At 38.4% G+C, this 20,194-nt stretch overlaps 3 protein-coding genes and 1 long non-coding RNA gene across 13 annotated transcripts in view; 1 reads left to right on the top strand and 3 right to left on the bottom strand.

Moving 5' to 3' along the window:
• LOC120423007 (transcription initiation factor TFIID subunit 4) overlaps window positions 1-840 on the bottom strand; it is a 28,478-nt gene extending 27,638 nt beyond the window's left edge. For all 8 annotated transcript variants that reach the window (XM_039586630.2, XM_039586637.2, XM_039586631.2 and 5 more), the window contains exon 1: window positions 566-840. The gene's annotated coding sequence lies outside the window, so the exon portion shown is untranslated. The remainder of the gene's footprint in view (window positions 1-565) is intronic.
• Window positions 841-3,201: 2,361 nt separating this feature from the next.
• LOC120423026 (uncharacterized) lies at window positions 3,202-7,501 on the top strand. Of its 2 annotated transcripts, XR_005606194.2 has the most exons (4): window positions 3,202-3,523; window positions 3,590-3,653; window positions 7,156-7,209; window positions 7,267-7,501. It is a non-coding gene; the product is annotated as an uncharacterized LOC120423026 (long non-coding RNA). The 2 variants fall into 2 exon arrangements; XR_008212448.1 differs by lacking the exon at window positions 3,202-3,523 and having other exon boundaries at window positions 3,567-3,653.
• Window positions 7,502-8,444: 943 nt separating this feature from the next.
• The window catches only part of LOC120423009 (sensory neuron membrane protein 2), a 33,840-nt gene continuing 22,090 nt past the window's right edge, over window positions 8,445-20,194 (bottom strand). The window contains exons 2-9 of one of the 2 annotated variants that reach the window (XM_039586639.2): window positions 18,628-18,785; window positions 18,419-18,566; window positions 18,087-18,221; window positions 14,756-15,010; window positions 14,464-14,693; window positions 14,200-14,399; window positions 9,252-9,370; window positions 8,445-9,194 (exon numbers count right to left, since the gene is read on the bottom strand). In XM_039586639.2, coding sequence (XP_039442573.1) covers window positions 8,823-9,194; window positions 9,252-9,370; window positions 14,200-14,399; window positions 14,464-14,693; window positions 14,756-15,010; window positions 18,087-18,221; window positions 18,419-18,566; window positions 18,628-18,785 — 1,617 coding nt within the window. In that variant the 3' untranslated portion in view covers window positions 8,445-8,822. The remainder of the gene's footprint in view (window positions 9,195-9,251; window positions 9,371-14,199; window positions 14,400-14,463; window positions 14,694-14,755; window positions 15,011-18,086; window positions 18,222-18,418; window positions 18,567-18,627; window positions 18,786-20,194) is intronic. The other variant, XM_039586640.2, reaches the window with a different exon arrangement.
• On the bottom strand, window positions 9,593-14,187 carry LOC120423008 (uncharacterized). The gene has a single exon (XM_039586638.2). It carries the CDS (start codon window positions 12,412-12,414, stop codon window positions 9,637-9,639), a length of 2,778 nt encoding a protein of 925 aa, XP_039442572.1. The 5' UTR covers window positions 12,415-14,187; the 3' UTR covers window positions 9,593-9,636.

The following is a 20,194-nucleotide window of genomic DNA, read 5'->3' as shown; positions in this document are numbered from 1 at the left end:
GAAAACTACCTTTTTTGACTCAATGTAATCGAATTGTAGAAATGAACGTAATCAAGCACCGAATTCACTGCGAAAACACTTGAATTTGAAGTGAGCTCACTTTTCACGCTTCTCCAGGAAAGATTCGAAACGGCGTTTCAATGTGAAATTTAGTTATCATAGAAAAAACTCAGAAATTATTTAGCTTTGCTATGATAATCTTAATAATTGATTGACATTTTTTAAAATTTTGCTATTTGTAATGATGTTGTCGATATGGAATGTAATCAGCACCATGGAGTTAAACTTTCTGTCCAGTTTCTGTGAAATTTACTATACTCTCGCCATCATATTCGTAACTAGCGTTTCCCAAACACCGACTTATAGCAGCGTAAGCCTACGCCATTCTTCCTATTAAATCCTCTTTTCGAAACACCGTCACACTGCCGAGCACAACTCCGTCGCCGGCGGCAAAACCAAGTGAACCATCCCGGATCGATTCCCCGTGAGGCCATCCTCGGCAAAAGCGGAGGACGAGGACCACCGATACCCACAAAGGACACCGTTTCCGGTGAAAATCACACACCTTCCAGCGATTCTTCCTCTTTTTTTCCTCCTCCTTTGACACTTCCAGCCAGCTCCAACTCGGTTGCAGCGAGCAGATTCCAGATCCTCCTCGGCTCTGGACCGACGCGATGCAAAACTCGACCCGACGCGACTTCCGACCGATTCAATCCACCCCGGACCGATTGATTCACTGTTTTTCCAGCGCAAACAAGATCACGAAATTGTATTTTTTCGCTAAAATTTCCTCGGCCAGACTTTTTGAGCACTTTTGCGAGTCAACTAGCGTTCGAATTGGCGTTGATCGAACGAACCAACTTCGAAAACGTCATTCAGTTTGGCCAAAACGTCAACTTTGCTCAAGGTTACTTGAATTTTATAAGGTAAGGCGGTTTTGTAGCTGTCAAAACACAGCACGAAAAAATGGCTTTCTGGCAAAATAATTCAAATGGGCCAATGTGGGAGTTGTAAATAACACTGACCTACAAAAATTGACAAAAATGACTGCGCAGGCTAAGTAATTTTTCAAGTTGAAATTTTTTAGTTTTCACGGGAAGCACCAAATCAAGTCTTCAAAATTCGTAGGAATTTCACGATCCTAAGAAAAACACTAATTTATTTCAGAAAAGGGCTGAACTTCGTATTTTTAAGTCCAAATCATTCAATCTTGAAAAAAAAACTGGTTTGAATTTTTATTATTTTTTGAGTTCTACCGTTAAAATTAAATGGTGGTAAAATCGTTATTATTATCGGAATTTAGCTAGCACATTTAAAATTATTATTCGTTTTCAAAAAATGAGCATTCACTAAAATGACTAGAACTCTTTGCCGATTTGTACATTGAAAATGCCACACTCAAAAATAAAGTTACCGGTTGAAAGGGTTAAAAGTATCCTTTTAAACGGTATTTAAGCTTTACCCTTTGCAAAAGGGTACACTTTATCCTTTTAGAAGGGTGAAAACTATCCTTTGACTTCACTTCGCTGGCTTAACCCTTTCAAAAGGGGCAAACGATGCCGGCGCCGCCCTGGATTTAAAAATGAGAACTTATAATGTCATGTTTGTTTTGGCGTGTTTGGTTCGGGTGAAGGTGTCGGTTCCTCTTCTGTCGATTTTAAGTCTTCGTGACTAAGTTCCGGCTATTCCGGATCCGTCGGTTAAAGGCAGAATCGCCAACCAGGATTATGGTGATGGTAAGGCCGTGCGGAAGCGATTCGCGGAGCAATGCCGGATGGAGCAAAATTAACCAACCGACTGCTCTCAGAAGACGGGTTTGTTCCAGTACGACTTTAAAAAAAAAACACTTTTAATAAATTGCAATTTTTTTCAGGCACTGTCACCAAGGTCGAAGCAGATCGACGCCAAGCAGTCCCTTCCGAAAGCAGCTTTAGGTAGAAGATGAAGCAGCTCGTGCCGATCTACTTCCACAACCAGCGCCGCGAACTGCACACAATCACGGTGAAGCGTACACTCAAAATCAGAATAACCCTTAAAAAGGATACTTTCTATCCTTTTTTCAACTTTACCCGTCGTCACCCTTTTGAAAGGGTACGAGGGCGAAACCCTTCAAAAGGGTAATGGCCCAGTACCCTTTTAAAGGATAATGGCAACAGAGCGGCGCGCTCACTAGCGACATCTATGGGTCATAATTATTCGTTTGAAACAGTGGTGCCATCTGTTGGATTTTCTTTTAAGATCAGTATGAAAGCAAAATATTTACCTGAAAAATGTTTTTATTTTAACTTTACAAAAAATCTACATTCTTTATTTAACTAATAGTGTCTATAGCTTGGTCTATAGCCAGCCTGGCCGTTCAACAGAAGCAACCGGATCTGGCTCGGCGTCGATCCATGGTGTTGATGGTTGAACGAAGCGATGTACGGCATTCGGGGACCATCTGGGCCAACTTAAATGCCTTCCTTGGAGCCGGCTTCGAACTGCGACTAGGGTAGGTCCGCCTAGTAAATCAGGTTTGTCCTGTGCGGGAGTTTTTTCTGCGGAGAATATTTCAGAAATTTCAACTTCAAGCTTTTGAAACCATTGAGTATTCCAGAACTTACATAACAGCGGTACTGTTCGGGAAACCGAGCGGCTTCACTCTCCCGAAGGTTATTTCCATGGTAGGTTAGGCAAGGTAAAAATGTTCCGTGGCGTTCTCCTATCCGTATCAGAATCGGACGACGCCACTTGAACGGGTGGAACTCGGATACGGTTCTGCCACGGCCGTTAACGTCGCGAAGCAAGAGGGTAAACGCGAAAAGATATTTCTCGAGGCCGAAGGAGATAGAAAATGGCCAATTAGGCCGGAACAGTTCCGGCAAACTTAAGCGAAAAAAAACACGCGAACAAGTTTCGACACGTCTAGTACGATTAAGTTCCCGTTTTAAAATGCAGGGCGGCGCTAACATCACTTGCAGTAAAGGAAGTACCCTTTTAAAAGGGTAAATCCAGCGAAGTAATTCCAAAGGGTGGTTTTTACCCTTTTAAAAGGGTAATCTGTACCCTTTTGCAAAGGATAAAGCTCGAGTACCGTTTAAAAGGATACTTTCAACCCTTTCAACCGGTAACTTTATTTTTGAGTGTACACTCAAAATAAAAGTTACCGGTTCAAAGGGTTGAAAGTATCCTTTTAAACGGTACTCGAGGTTTACCCTTTGCAAAAGGGTACATTTTATCCTTTTAAAAGGGTTAAAACTATCCTTTGAATACACCTCGCTGGTATTACCCTTTTAAAAGGGTATTTCCCTTTGCGTACAAAGTGGCGCCACTTCGTCTCAACTCGCGAACTATATTTGTAAATAGATTTGACAGATCAAAGCAATTTGCCGTAAAATTTCACGTCCTCTCTTGCTCCTCTGCATTTTCCGCGTTTTTCCGCGTAATTTTCGCGAGTTGGTAGAAGTTTGAGGTGATCCTGATTAGTGATTTGTGCAGGTGATTCATTTTGCTGGTTTCCGAAGTTTTTTTTTGGAAAACGCAGGTTTGTTAGCACTTTGGAAACATGGAGGAAAAATGTTTAACATGTTTGTTTTTTTTTTAATTACAGACTCAAGTCAACATGGATGGAGTTTATGATGCTGTGGGAAACGAAATCGCGAGCGTTTTCAAAGGTATTTATCAATGATCTTTGATAAGGTGATGATAAGGTGGTTTAACGGTTTCAACCTTGAGCTGTTCCGAATTTCAGAAAGATATGAAAAGTCTCAACTTTTCCAACTCTGATTCCCACTCCACAGCTCTGCTTTTTGAATCGTATCTCCGGAAATTCGAAGCGGCCAAAATCTTATGGTAGCATTAAGATTTTTTTTCAAGATTATTTTTGAAGTCCAACAAATTGTTTACCAGTGTTTATCAAAATATTGTTGATGATATTATTAAATGAAAATATATGAAAACACCCAAAAGGCCATTCCCGCTTCAGAAACAAAATTTTAAAATGTTATAAAATTATATCTCCGGTTGGTTTCATCCAATTTTGATGAAACCTTCAGGGCAGGTACACTTTTCAATCTAGTTTGACCGTTAAGTTGGTTCCGAACACCGGATTGTTCCGGATTTATTGCAGATTTCCTTGGGGTACCTTTGTTTTTTCTTCAAAAGTAAAATTTTAGTGTAAAAAACTGAAGTAGTATCAAAAACAAATCCTCCTATTTATTCCTTATTTATTTTTAATTTTATTGTGGATACATTAAATTTGCCTTTAAATTTTAGATGGGATTTACCCGTAGAAATAAATTACAATTACAATTTAAACAATCTTGGCGAAAAATAAAAAGGTCAGAACATTCAAAAATTGATGCTCCATCATTCAAAATTCAAATTTCAAAAATTCGAAACTTTTTTTTATATCTTAAAAGTTTTTTAATCAAAATTTTTAAAAATTCAGATTAAATTTTTTTTGAATTTCTACAATCCATTTTTTTAATCCGAATTTCTAAATTCAGAATTTTGAAAATCTCAAATTCAAAACTCCAAAAAACTAAAAAATCAAAAATTCAAAATTAAAAAAAATCAAAATTAAAAAAAAATCAAAATTAAAAAATCAAAAATTTAAGAATTTAAGACAAAATTTGAAAACTAAAAAATATTAAATTTAAAACAATTTTAAAATTCTTAAATTCTAAAATTCTAAAATTCTAAAATTCTAAAATTCTAAACTTCTAAAATTCTAAAATTCTAAAATTCTAAAATTCTAAAATTCTAAAATTCGAAAATTCGAAAATTCGAAAATTCGAAAATTCTAAAATTCTTAAATTCTTAAATTCCTAAATTCTTAAATTCTTAAATTCTTTAATTCTTAAATTCTTAAAATCTTAAATTCTTAAATTCTTAAATTCTTAAATTCTTAAATTCTTAAATTCTTAAATTCTTAAATTCTTAAATTCTTAAATTCTTAAATTCTTAAATTCTTAAATTCTTAAATTCTTAAATTCTTAAATTCTTAAATTCTTAAATTCTTAAATTCTTAAATTCTTAAATTCTTAAATTCTTAAATTCTTAAATTCTTAAATTCTTAAATTCTTAAATTCTTAAATTCTTAAATTCTTAAATTCTTAAATTCTTAAATTCTTAAATTCTTAAATTCTTAAATTCTTAAATTCTTAAATTCTTAAATTCTTAAATTCTTAAATTCTTAAATTCTTAAATTCTTAAATTCTTAAATTCTTAAATTCTTAAATTCTTAAATTCTTAAATTCTTAAATTCTTAAATTCTTAAATTCTTAAATTCTTAAATTCTTAAATTCTTAAATTCTTAAATTCTTAAATTCTTAAATTCTTAAATTCTTAAATTCTTAAATTCTTAAATTCTTAAATTCTTAAATTCTTAAATTCTTAAATTCTTAAATTCTTAAATTCTTAAATTCTTAAATTCTTAAATTCTTAAATTCTTAAATTCTTAAATTCTTAAATTCTTAAATTCTTAAATTCTTAAATTCTTAAATTCTTAAATTCTTAAATTCTTAAATTCTTAAATTCTTAAATTCTTAAATTCTTAAATTCTTAAATTCTTAAATTCTTAAATTCTTAAATTCTTAAATTCTTAAATTCTTAAATTCTTAAATTCTTAAATTCTTAAATTCTTAAATTCTTATATTCTTAAATTCTTAAATTCTTTAATTCTTTAATTCTTAAATTCTTAAATTCTTAAATTCTTAAATTCTTAAATTCTTAAATTCTTAAATTCTTAAATTCTTAAATTCTTAAATTCTTAAATTCTTAAATTCTTAAATTCTTAAATTCTTAAATTCTTAAATTCTTAAATTCTTAAATTCTTAAATTCTTAAATTCTTAAATTCTTAAATTCTTAAATTCTTAAATTCTTAAATTCTTAAATTCTTAAATTCTTAAATTCTTAAATTCTTAAATTCTTAAATTCTTAAATTCTTAAATTCTTAAATTCTTAAATTCTTAAATTCTTAAATTCTTAAATTCTTAAATTCTTAAATTCTTAAATTCTTAAATTCTTAAATTCTTAAATTCTTAAATTCTTAAATTCTTAAATTCTTAAATTCTTAAATTCTTAAATTCTTAAATTCTTAAATTCTTAAATTCTTAAATTCTTAAATTCTTAAATTCTTAAATTCTTAAATTCTTAAATTCTTAAATTCTTAAATTCTTAAATTCTTAAATTCTTAAATTCTTAAATTCTTAAATTCTTAAATTCTTAAATTCTTAAATTCTTAAATTCTTAAATTCTTAAATTCTTAAATTCTTAAATTCTTAAATTCTTAAATTCTTAAATTCTTAAATTCTTAAATTCTTAAATTCTTAAATTCTTAAATTCTTAAATTCTTAAATTCTTAAATTCTTAAATTCTTAAATTCTTAAATTCTTAAATTCTTAAATTCTTAAATTCTTAAATTCTTAAATTCTTAAATTCTTAAATTCTTAAATTCTTAAATTCTTAAATTCTTAAATTCTTAAATTCTTAAATTCTTAAATTCTTAAATTCTTAAATTCTTAAATTCTTAAATTCTTAAATTCTTAAATTCTTAAATTCTTAAATTCTTAAATTCTTAAATTCTTAAATTCTTAAATTCTTAAATTCTTAAATTCTTAAATTCTTAAATTCTTAAATTCTTAAATTCTTAAATTCTTAAATTCTTGAATTCTTGAATTCTTGAATTCTTGAATTCTTAAATTCTAAAATTCTTAAATTCTTAAATTTTTAGAAGAAAATATTTCAAATATTGGAAATGCAATTTGTTTCGGAATGATTTGCAAAACGATTTTTTTTGTGATACTTTTCTTGACGTTTCTTGAGGTATTTTTAAAAGGATTTTTTGCTTTTATTCCTTCAAACATAAAACGAGTTTCATTGGTCGCGATTTTTTTTACATGGCGCGAATTTCGCGCGGATTGGGGTTTCGGTCGGCGCGGATTTTTTTTCGACTTTCCCTTAACAACCCTGAAATACCCATCATTTGAAATATAAACAAACAGTCTATCTCACTTGCTCAAATGGCATGTTTACTTTGAGTAAGGGTGGGATAGGCTGCTTGTTTACATCCAAGGTTTCGGCCTATTGAAAATTTACTATGGAATTGTACTATTTCTGTTTTATTATTCACTAAATTTTTCAGTCATTTTGATTTCTTTTGCTATTTACAGAATTTGTGCAATTTCTACTCTCTCGATCGGGCTGGAGCAATCTGTTGATTTAAGGTGATATTGATCTTTACTATTGTTAGAATTATTGTTTACATGGTATTTGCTTTTCAGGTGTTACAATGAAAAAATCTGGCTAATCAATCTGTATGCAGCTCAGGGCGATGGAAGTCGGCAGAATCGGTGACGTGCTAAAACCGTTCAACCCCTGTGAAAAGTTGTACCTGTCTTGAAGTCATTCGAGACAGTTTGTTGCTGGACGCGAATCGGCATTTGATTATTATAGTAATGATAGGATTATGTCGAACTGTACATAGAGTTGTAAGCAATAAAAACGGTCAAATCAAAATCTGATTTTATATTTAATTCTCAACAAAATCCGAAAGATGGCGCCACTGGTCCAAAACATCACGATTGACTCATAGATGTCGCTAGTGAACGCATCGCTCCGTTGCGGTACCCTTTCAAAAGGGTACTACGCCAGTACCCTTTCGAAGGGTTTCGCCCCCGTACCCTTTCAAAAGGGTGACGACGGGTAAACTTGAAAAAGGATAGAAAGTACCCTTTTAAGGGTTATTCTGATTTTGAGTGTAACGGGTTGCTCACGGTGGAAACGGAGCTGTGCGGAATTCCCGTCGAAATGGACGACGTCCGAGTTGCAGCTCGTCCCTGGGGGAGGTGATTAAATCGCGATTGACTGCGTGGTTCAAATCGAACACGTTGATGTGCAAGGGTTATTTTTAATATTGAAATGTAAATATTTATTGATGTATAACAATAAAAAACTTATTTTAAACAACATCTATTTGTTAAATGAACTTATGAAAAATTACAATAGATGGCACCACTATTTCAACGAAACAAAATTGACTCATAGATGTCGCTAGTGAGCCCACCGCTTTGTTGCAAGTATCCTTTTAAAGGGTACTGGGCCAGTACCCTTTTGAAGGGTTTCTCCCACGTACCCTTTCAAAAGGGTGACGACGGGCAAAGTTGAAAAAAGGATAGAAAGTACCCTTTTAAGGGTTATCCTGATATTGAGTGCAAGGAAATTTCACTAATATTCAAAATGATTTGGAACGAATTCTAAAGGTCATAATAATAGATGCAGGAAAATGCAATTGAAAAAAATTGTTTATTTCCATAGAACCAAAATATAATGAGAATATTGAATATGAAGCATTTTTATTTCATTTTAAGCATAAAGCTAGATGCAGGCCAACTTGGGTGTGAGGCCCCCACGCTACACCACCGTCCCCATGAAGAATTTTCGGATTACTAGTTAAACTCAGTTGATTGTGTAATATTTTATTTTTATCTACAAACAATCACAATTAATTTATTAGCTATTCTAATGATTCTTATCTCTTGAATAAAAAAAAGAAACATACAACTGCTCATTCCTGCATAAACATAATTATGGACGGATTTGGATTGACTTAGTTAGCACTAAAATGCACAGACGGTGAACTATCGTTGCTTGCAACTAAATAATTGTACACACTGTCTCAAATTTTGTTCGGTACTCGTTCACTCTCACAACGCGTTGGCACTTGAATCTCTCGCACTCGCTCTCTCTATTGCTCAATTTTAATTTTTATCATAATTTGTTCCCATTCACTCATCCTCAGTCAGTCAACTCAGTCCAGAAAAATCATCTTCAGCGAGTGTCATTTGTCGGGATTCCCGCCAAGACCTCCCCGTTCTGGGATGCTAGCGGCACTCGTGGTCGTCGTCAGGGTCGGCGTGATCGTGCCCGACGAGGGACGTCGCTTGGTAAAGTACAGAATGGGCATGCTTATGGCGAGGAACAGTCCGATCGCGATCATGGTCCACTGGACAATGTCCAGGATCGTTAGGATCTTCATCAAACTATCGTCGATCAGCTTGACCATATCTTCGTTGAGCGCGATGCCTTCCTCAATCCAGAGTACCGGAAACAGCGTGGTTGGCAATCGATCGGTTAGACGAATAGAGTCGATCCGCCGAAGAAACATGTTGAACTGCACTCGCTTGCCGCCGTTTAGTGGAGTGCCGGTGAGCTAAAATGAGAGAAGCGTTAGTATCAAGATTGTTGTTTTTGAATAGGTTTGTCATACCGGTTCCACATCCACGAAAATCTGGTGCTTCTCAGGATCGGGATGCATACCGTCAATCAAGCTGGTGTACTCCTCAGCGGCACCCATCATATGGGGTAGCGTCAGAACTACCGGGGCATCTGTGAAGTAGTAAAAATGTCTTAATTATCCCTTATAAAATTTACGATTTATTATTCGCTATGATTTACAACCCGCTGACAGACCGTCAACGCTTCACATCATTTCGATCGTAATTCAAAGTACGCATCGCCAATAAAACTCTGATCGACTACCTGACTAGATTGTACAGTACACATGGGGAAGGTAAGGACATTTCTCGCATTAGTAAGCACGTTCGAACGTACGAAAAAAGCAGCGTTTATTGATTCGGGCAAAACGGCGACCATTAGCCATGCTTAAGGTTAGCGAACAGTTGATCAAAGTTTGAATACTTGGTGGTGGGTGGCAACGTTGTCGTTCTGCTGGCCGTGGAAAGTGTCCCCGGCGTAAAGTCACGTGCCACCGTTGACGAAGACGACCACGGGGTGCGAACAGGGGAAATAGAAGTCGTTCTGAACGGTCTGAAGGTCGCCGGTGTCGTGTTTGGACGGCCAAACTGGTTCAGGTAAAAGTCGAACAAACTCGTGGTTGATTTGATGGCGGAACGGGCAGTGGTTGTCGATATGGTTGGACGTTGTGTTGTCGGTGATGTTGTTGGTAGCAGTGTTGTTTTGCTCGTTATGGGACTCCAACGAGTTGTTCTCGGAGATGTACTCGAGAATCGCTTTGTTGTACTTGGTAGAACTGTGGTTGTTGTGGGATCGGCATCGAAACATCCATTGATGTAATGATCTGATCTTCCCTGACAATAAGGACGATACACTGCCCAAGCCGTGAATCCATCGCCGGACAGCCGAGTGTGCTCTTCGTATATCGTTTTCATACATTCCACATCATCCGTCAGGTCGTTATCCTCGAGATCTGAACACGACAGTCCACAGACCCACCCCTTGCCAGGTGGTGAACACCAGTAGATATCGCTGATTTGGAACAGACCATGATCTTCGCTTCCGTCCGCATTCAGACGTCCAATTGCTGACACGTTATAGTTTGACTCTCTATGCGCGATACACACCCAAGTCGCTATCTGTTCAAATGGCAGATTGTGCTTGTAGTACAACTCCTGAGCCAACTCGCATCGGCTGTAGATTTTACCAACTCCAACGTTCTTCTTTTTCGTAGGAGGTCTCCTTGTTGTGGTCGTAGGGACAACGGCATTTTCACCCTCCTCTAAGCATCCCTTCACCATTTCCAAAGCCTTTCCCTTGCAGTACGGTTGATAAACCGCCCACGCGTTAAACCCATCTCCGGAGATTCGTTGATGCTCTTCGTAAATGTGTCGCATGCAGGCAAGATCGTCTGTGATGTCGTCATCCTCTAGATCGGAACAGGGCAATCCACAGACCCAACCCTTGCCGGGTGGTGAACACCAGTACTCATCACTAAGCTGGAACATTCCGTGGTACCGAACATCTCCGGCACCGGTTCCGACGGCGGCAGTGTTGTAGTTCGACTGATATTGGGCTATACAAGTCCACATGGCGGCATCCTCGTATGAGTAGTGATGCTGGAAGTAAAGTTCCCTAGCCAGCTCGCAACGGTTGTAGACCTTTCCTCTAGACGACGCGGTCTTTCTTGGAGGAATGCGCGTCGGCGCTGTTATGGCAGGTTTTGGTAGTCCAGCGGTGACCGGTTGATCATCATCCGATCCGAAGCACCCTCGGGTAAAGCTTTCCGACATGCCCTGGCAGTACGGTTTGTACACTGACCATGCGTTAAATCCGTCTCCGGAAAGCCGCTGATGTTCCTCAAAAATCGTACGTACACACTTAACATCATCCGTAATGTCACTATCCTTCAGATCCGCACAGCTCACTCCGCAAGCCCAACCATTTCCAGGCGGTGAACACCAGTAGATATCGCTGATTTGAAACAGGCCATGATCACCACTACCATCGGCGTTCAAACGTCCTTCAGCCGACGTGTTGAAGCTGCTTTCGTGATACGCAATGCAAACCCACGTGGCCACTTGCTCCCTTGGGAAGTTGAACTTGTGCAGCAGATCGTTGGCCAACTCGCAACGATCGTACACTTTACCAATTGGTGGTGCCACCGTGAGAGCAGACTTTTTCCCAGGTTGAGTCGGTGCAGTTATGCCAGGCCGAGGACGGATCGAAGTTGATGGTACTGTTTCGTCGAAGCAGTTGTGAATAAAGCTTTCTTCTCTGCCTTGACAGTACGGCTTGTACACCGACCACGCGTTGAACCCATTTCCGGAAATCCTACGATGTTCGTCGAAGATGATCTGAATGCAACGGATATCATCGCTGATGTCACTGTTTTTCATGTCCTCGCACGTTACACCACATGCTTTGCCTGGTTGGCTCGAATACGAGCACCAATAGATGTCACTGATCTGGAACAGCCCATGATCGCCACTACCATCCGCGTTCAGTCGACCCTCTGCAGAGGTGTTGAAACGACTCTCGTGATACGCGATGCAAACCCACGTTGCAATCTGATCCTGTGGCAGCTTAAACTTGTCCCGAAGCTCAACAGCCAGCTCACAACGTTCGTACACTTTACCCACGGGAACACTCGGCTCAAGTTCGGCTTTCTTAGCCTTAGCCTTCTTCTTCTTGTAATACCGCTGGAAGCGAATGACCTCTTCGTTTAAACAGTCACTAAAATCAGCCTTGATCGCGAGATGCTGACAATGAGTCTTGTACACTGGCCATGCTGCGAAACCGTCTCCGATCTCTCGATTGTACTCTCTGTGAATCTGCCGCGCGCAGTCAATATCGTCTTCTACCTCGTCGTCCTGCAGGTCAGCACAGGTCAGTCCGCATATGGAACTACTCTTTAGGCAGCCGTAAAGATCACTGATTTGAAAGATCCCATAGTACGCTGAGCCACCGAAACGTTTGTACTTGAGATTGACAGCCGAACTGTTGAATCTGGCCCCGTGCTCAGCGATGCACAGCCAGTCACCGATCTGTTCTTCCGGCACCTGCTTGAGGGCCAACTCTCGCGCCAACTCGCAGCTCTTGTACAACTTTGCGCCAACTCCGCGCTGTTGATCGCAGGACAACACGAGGATCAACACCGTAATCACAAATTTCATTTCGACCTGCTGCAGAAGCCACCTGGGCTAGGGTGTGGATGCAGCGATCCACAGTATCACGAATGTTCAACGATCGTGTGCTACCACGAGGATCACGATCGCCAGGCACGTCCGTAACCCTTCGTTGTTCTCCGTTGACTAAAACTCCTTCGCAATTCTCTCGCGTGAGCAGTACTTTCTACGACGGGTTGATCTGCCGGAGAGAACACAGCACGCTACGGAGAGGTGTTAAAACCTGTCCCGGCAGGGGGAGTTAAGCTGGATTAATGGTGCTGCTATTCATAAATCATGGCATGGCTCGGCTTTACGCGATCAGATAGTCTGCGTGGCTCGAGGCTGAAACCGATACCACTGCCAGACAGGTGATTTTGAGCAAAACAAACAAAGCCAATCGGCGGAGAATCGCGGGTCGAGTGTTTGTTTTTCTTTGACGATCTTTTACTCTCTCGCAGCATCGCCCGCGATATAGTGTTGGTCCGTTGGTACCGTTCGTGACCAGAATTCCGATATTTTACAACTGCCTTTTGCATCGCGATCGGGGTTTGGACGGGTGCGGTAATTCGTGGAAAAAGATCGACCTTGGTTCAGCGTGTATGAATGTGGAGCTGTTTGTACTCGATTAAGTCGTTAATGGTGGGAACACACGCGTCGCGGCTACTTTGTTATATCGATCGTTAATTAATTGTTTGAGCGAGTTGTCGATCGCAGTAAAGAAGATGTTCGACGCAGCGCGCAATTGTTTTTTCCCAAGATTAGTGTGTGTAACATGCTTAACTAATCCACTAACGGCGCAATACAGTCTTTAATAACAGTATCTCGTACCCGCCCCTGGTTTGGGGTGATTTTTATCGGAAAAAACCCTCTGCGTTTCATGCTGTTTATGCATAAAATGCGTCTATAGTGACCTGTGGCTTCTCCGTGATACACGCTATCTAAGCCTATCGATAGGTTAATTGAGTGATTATGGAGCTGCTTACCGGCGGCGACGACCGCGGGAAAATGAGATACTGATTTATGACACGAGTTGCTGCGATTGATTCAATTTAAATCTAACATCTGCCTTTTAATGGTTTGGCCTGCTTTTGTTTAAAGTGACTACTAATCAGCGAAAGGGATAGTTGGTTGAGTCATTGACAAAAAAGTTATCCTGAGATTGTTTACTAAACTAAAAGAGCCAAAAATGAAGAAATACGAAGATCTTATCAGAATGAAAGAACAATGAATCATAAATTCGTTGCAAAATATCATTAAATGTCAAGGTTTTTCGACGATAATCGATCATTTGCTCATTTGGAGAATGTCATGCTTATCTAATATTGCAACATCCTTTCTCGTCCATTCCATAAAAAATCTTCCTCATTTTATTAATATGAGGTAATAATAATATAACCCATCAAATCCTTGAAATGGGTAATTAAATTAGCCCGACTGTCGTCACAATTAACAAGCTGCTAAGGTGCGAGACATCAATTTGCCTAACGAATCACCTGCCTGCCGAACAACTTGTTCTGCCAGTTGTTGTTCCACCAACGACTTACTAAACGCGATGCTCAAGTGGCGGGCTGGCATTTTACGAGCGTGTGATCACTTTCGCATATCGGAGGCTTTCGCACTTTGCGTTTGACTTTTAAAGCACAGATGTGGGTGACTGGTTTGTCGTATTTTCCGATGATTTATGCTAATAAGTTCCCCAAAATGAGCATTTATCATTCTTGCCCGCGTAGAACGGAAATTTTGATCATTTTTCGTGGTATGAATCATGCGCGCCACAGGATCTGCACTTACCGAAACACGTGGAAAGATCTAGAGCGCCCTCGTACAGACATCCGTTGGCTTTGACGATGGCCTTTGGTATTCGATTGACACAGTAGCAATCGTTGTTGTGCTCGGGGCCAATCTTGTTCAGGAAGTTATCGTCGGTCACGTATCGAGCCGCAGGGATGCCTTCGTAGCTGGATGAGCCGACATACTTTATATCCACGGTCCTGGAGAAGACACAATCCGTACCGATCACTGCTCTACACCTGATTGTACACTTCACACCCTTACCGACAAATGTCCGAACTAAAGATGGTCATCCGCTGGACACCCTCCCGGAACGGAGGATATCCGGACCCGTCGGTTCCCTCGATTTTGTTGCAGGTCATGGACGATCCTCGCGACGAGTTGCTCCACTTGTCCAGCATGTTCTTACCATTCCAGAACTCGATCATTTGCGTCTCCAGCGCATTCTTGACGCCGGTATTGATCGTGTAGATTCCGTCTTCGGTCATGTTTTTCTGCAAAGCAACTCAACGGGTTAAACCGGTAGTGTCCATCCAGCCACCTCATCCGTACTTACGTGATTAAAGAACGAAAACTTCATCGAACCATCGGGCAGTACGCGGATGGTTTTGGTGTTGCGCTTCTCGATCTCCTTGCAGATCGCCTTCGCAATTCCGATCACGTTCACGCAGAACGGAACTCCGTCGAACAGAAACTCCTTCGGGGTCGTTCGCAGGAACATCGAGTCGGGCCGGCCAAAGATGCGGTTCAACTCCACGTTGATCAGCCGCAAACTGTCGTACGTTTCGTCCTCGGCAATTTGTAGAATGGACTGGAATGGTGCGGGGGTTGGTGGTTGATGGGCGTGAGAGAAAGATGTGATTTTGTGGTTAGCATTAATTAATGATCGTTCGTGGGGAGTTGCAATTATATACTCTAGAGAGGTGTTTCAGGTGCCTCTGTGGTGTGTATGTGTGTTTTGTGTTGTTTCACTGCTTCTATTGACAGACACCAACCGGCCTTAAACAAACAACACGCACTAAATGCAATTAGTCATAGTGATCTTGCGGTGATCGATGATCTTGTGGTTTTACGGGTGTATTATGCTGGTTGACTGTTTAGCTTGAATGTGTAAAAATCTATTTTTGGTCATCAACTGCAATGCATCAAAGCCATTGGCTTGTCAGGTAATGGGAAATAACGGAAGAACATGTCTGATTACAAAACATGAAAATGTTATTAAACAGACTTTGGCGTGACAGAGAATCATTTGGACACGACATTGAGAAGTTGCGTGATGGGTTGACATCTATTACACATTATAATATGTATTTTTAGCGAATAAACATTAATTTGTAATTATTGAAGCAGGAAATACTGCAGGGCAATTAGACAATTTCGGACTTTTCCGGACATGAAACTTAGTCTTTCCTAACAATTCAAATAATGTATGAATTTCGGAATTCTGAAATTATCTGAAATGTGTTAAAATTACGAGAAATTTAAAATTTTTTTGAGCATTTTTAAGGAGGGAAGGTGGGAGTTGGGGAGTTGCAGGATGTTATCAATTGAAAAAAGTTCACTCTAGACTCGATTATCCTTAGCCTCTAATATCTTTTGCCTCGATTATCCGAAGCTTCGAATGTTTATTAGTGTTTAAAATATCTAATTTATGAGGAAACATAAACGACATAAACTTTGAAAAATATTTGCAACGGAAAATGAAAAACATCAAAAAAATTTTTTTTTGTGATATCATTCAAATTTTTTCTGCAGACCATCTGATATTCGAACCATCGGATAATCGAGGCTTTGGATAACTGAATATGGACCGTATATGATTGCTGAGGATCAAATCTGTGAAATTGAAAATTTCCTCAAAAATTATCAAGCCGAGCCGGGGTTGCTCACTTGTATTTTCAGTTGTCACTCGAATTTTTAAAGTGCAACTTTAACCAGTTTGATGGACAAAGCAACTGGAAATTTATAGAAACAAAAAGTTGTTTTCTAGATTTTCGAAATAATGTTCTTGACAGAAACATACAAGTCATAGGGTTACTCTGCGTCCATGTTAAAGTGCCAAGATCAATACAAAGAAAAAAAAAGTTGAATTTTGGAATGTTGAAAATTTGGTAAAAAATGTGTAAAAATGTGAACCTGATGAATATTCATCAAAAACTGATGAAAAATCATCATTTTCTGGGGTAAAATTAATCATTTTTTTATCCACAAAATCTGTTACCATTTCCTGATGAATATTACCATCATTTTTTTTTCTGTGTATTTGAAAAGGGCCTGAATGTACTGAACATCAAATTTAAATCACTTTAAGGACCATCATTTGCAAATTTTCCGTGGAGAGATAGATTAAATTTATTGGAAAATTTTACTAGGACCATCCATAATCCATGTCCACGTGAACATTTTTTTTTTGAAATCTCAACCTTTTTTTAAGTTCATTTCCAATTTTCGGATACCCAAACTATGAATAGCACAACTCGACATTTTAAAAGTTGATGCCAGTAAAAGTCTCAGTTTCGTCAAGGTGTGATAGATTTGGGCTCCCTAAAGATGCTCCAATTGACAGAATTAAATTTTAGAAGATTCCCTGCCAATAAATAAAATTTTAAATTTGGGAACAAATTCTATGGAATTATTTTAAGCAACCATGGTTGCTTATATGAGGGAACGCATGGTTGTTTAACATGATTCCATAGGTTTTATTAGTTAAATCATTTTTTATTGTAACGTGTCCAGGGAGCCAAAATCTATCATACCTTGACGAAACTGAGGCGTTTACTGACATCAACTTAAAAAATGTTGAGTTGTGTAATCGAAAATTTGAATAATTTAATCGGCAAATAGAATAAAACTTGTTTTTGTTTGCATGATTCGGTTATCCCAGCTAAGGATAATCAAATCTTGGATAATCTAAACTCCGGATAATCGAAGCTTCAGATAAACGAGTCAGAACTGCACAATTATTTGCAGTTATTGAATATAAATATTAAATAAAATAAATGTATTTTACTGTAACTTTTGATAGGATTTAACTTTAACTTTTAGTTCGTAAGCAATTAATCTCCAACGATCAAACTGCTTGCTTTCACTTCTTTGTCTTTTCCTCCTGGGCATAACAGCATGACGAGTTGCTTGGAACTGTGTGATGAGAGAGTGTTTCGAATCAAGTTTTTTGCGCGGTTAATCCGCAGCAAACAAAACAAAAAAAAAGCCGAAATCGGAGTTGGAATGTGGAATGTCTTGTGTGTTTGTACTGAGTTGAACTCTGTTGCATTCTGTGTGTGCGTATGATGCACCCCTGGTTCGAGTGGCGTCGTCCTGTTGATACTTTTCCATCACAACACACTCACACACACACACGCGCACAAATATACCGAGAAACAATGGATAAGGGCTGTGACTTGAATGGATGGATGTGGTGGAGTTGTGTGCAAGGAATATAATGGAGCTACGTGAATGACCATGCGCCTCCATGAGTTCTACAAACGAAGCACTACACAACACGTTTTTGTTTCACAAATTAGTCCGCCACCCGAACGAGAGATGATTATACACAACAAATACAGGCAGAAAAGGGGGAGGGGTAGCAAAACACACAAAGAAAGGGAGGAACAGGACAGGAGAGAGAGAGATTGAGAGAGGATAGGATTGTGGCTCAAGAAACAATAGAAAGTGAGCGCAATTTGGAAGGAGCAGAGTGAGGGAAAGCTTTTTTTCAGGCGCCTCAACCAAACCGCCAACCATGTGGCCCGGAAGGGACAGAGGGGAAACCAAAGTCACGTGGCCACGTGGGTTAAGTAACGAAACGAAAGTTTTTGCGTAAAACACAAGTATAACAGGATGAGAGTTTTGCGAAAGTATAGAATATATACAGGAACAATCATTACTTGGATTGGCGTCGTTTTCTCTATGATTCTTTTGATAACCCTAACTATTGGAATTTTTTCGAGAGTATTGTTAACATCGGAACGGAAATTTGTGATCGTTTCCTTTGCTTGGTTATCGATTATTTGTAATATACTCTGAAATGAAGATATACAAATGTGAGAAAGAGGGGGTAAAAAGATTGTCAGACGGAGAGAAATAACTTTTTTACAGATTGATGAGTTATGCCAATGAACAAAATTCAGAGAACGGAATTTCCAATAAAAATAAAAACAACTTCGGATGAATTTACATGGGAGTGGGATCTTGGTCGTTTCTAGGTTAGATCACTTACGTTCATGTGCATGTTCAGCACCATCAGTGGGTCATTCTCGGTGAGTGGGTAGGATGATTCCGCGTCAAACACGTACAATTGTTGTTGGGAAAAGTGAACCTTTGATCGATCCCGACTAAACCGAATGTTGTCCTTTTGTCGGTATTGGCTGGAACGAAAATTTGGTTTAAAATAAAAAAAAAAAAATTCTGAAAATAAGGATAACTTACAAATAAATGTACGGTCCCACCTCGACCACTCGGGGTCGCTTGCCCATCTGGACCTCGTACGGGTTGGTCACGTTGAAGATGAACACCTTAAAGTCCAACGGCTGTGGTAACGCTTCGAAGCGCTTGAACTGTGGCGTTCCCTGGCGGAGCTCGGTGTTCTGGAAGGGGAGGTGAAAAGTGGAAGAAATTTAGTGGTCACACTGGTATATTTTGCAAAAATCAAAGCTTGATTCGAGACAGAAATTTTTAATATTTGAAAAATCAAAAATTATTGAATTCACATGTCATCTTAAATTAGAAATAAATGTTGTAAAATGAAAAGATCCGTTCAAAATCAAATTAAATCGAAGTAATTTCATTTTCAACCCACTGTGCCAAGCTCAAAGTAACGACACGATATAATTATGCAAACATCCTTGGCCAGACGGGCGGCGCCACAACCGGCTTTCGCTTTCACCCAAGGACTCGAGCATAAAACCTTGCCCTTAATCAGATTGCCGCCCTGCGAGGGTGCCGGTGGGTTGAGGTTGCGTGCTTTCATTCACCCTGGTGGTCAAAACAAAGGGTGAACGTCCTTTGGCAATGTGGGCCACCTTCACAGATTAGAATCCATCCAAATGCGACGTTTATAAGTGGCTCATAATTTATGCAGTAAAACAGTTATTTGCAGGATCACATATGCTCACGAGACAATGTAATTTGGCCTGTGAAAACATTCGATTGAATTGTGATATCAGAATATCACCGTTCAAATGGCTACAATCTGTCAACATGAATTATTCAAACGATATGAGCTAATGATCCACCCCAAAGTAATAAATTATTCAAGATTTAGTTGTTCGTCGATACTAAACGATGACATTGGTGATACCCACTGATAGCTTAGTTACTTAGTAGGTGTGTTTAACACTCGATTCAACGCTCGACCCTAAAGCTCACCGTGTGCGACGAGTACGGGCACTGGCGATGGGTATCTAACTTTAGGCGATTAACGTGAGAGTCGCTGCTGATTGTGATGCGAGCTTGGCGTGATGGAGCTTTTTAGAGGTATTTCAAGGTAAATCGCTCGTGAGTGACCCATATGTGTAATGAATTAGTGATCCGGAAGGTGAGTGGAGTAAGGTTAACGTGAATTAGACTTTGAGAGTGAGGACTCGTGAATTAATTTTGTGTGGGTGTTTGGATTGACATAAATTAAGTCAAGTTGGTGGTTTCTACATTTCCTAGGTAAGTAATCTATTAATTGTTTAAAGATGTTTTTATCTTGATTTTTTGAGAAGAATTTTACGAGTTTAACGAGTAAGTTTGTGATTGAATTTGACGAAAAACAATACGAAAAAAATGGACTTGATTATTCTGCGGTTTTGCTGATTTTGAATATTATTCAAAAACAAAATTTGTCGCAAAACGATAATTCGTTTTGAACTTTGCTTAAATTCTTTTAATTAGGCCGTTGCAAATATTTTTCAAAGTTTATGTCCCCTTCTTTGAAATTTTAATGAAAATAGAAGACTAATCTACTGAAGCAATTTAAAATGCTTTTTTGCCTTCCTCACTGAGGTAAGGC

Source organism: Culex pipiens, chromosome 3 (assembly GCF_016801865.2).
Source record: "Culex pipiens pallens isolate TS chromosome 3, TS_CPP_V2, whole genome shotgun sequence".
Taxonomy (NCBI): Eukaryota; Metazoa; Arthropoda; class Insecta; order Diptera; family Culicidae; genus Culex; species Culex pipiens.
This window is presented reverse-complemented; position numbering and strand designations above follow the sequence as displayed.

Excerpts from the sequence above, each read along its gene's own strand:
- LOC120423008 (XM_039586638.2), bottom strand. The coding sequence starts at position 12,414 with ATGAAATTTGTGATTACGGTGTTGATCCTCGTGTTGTCCTGCGATCAA.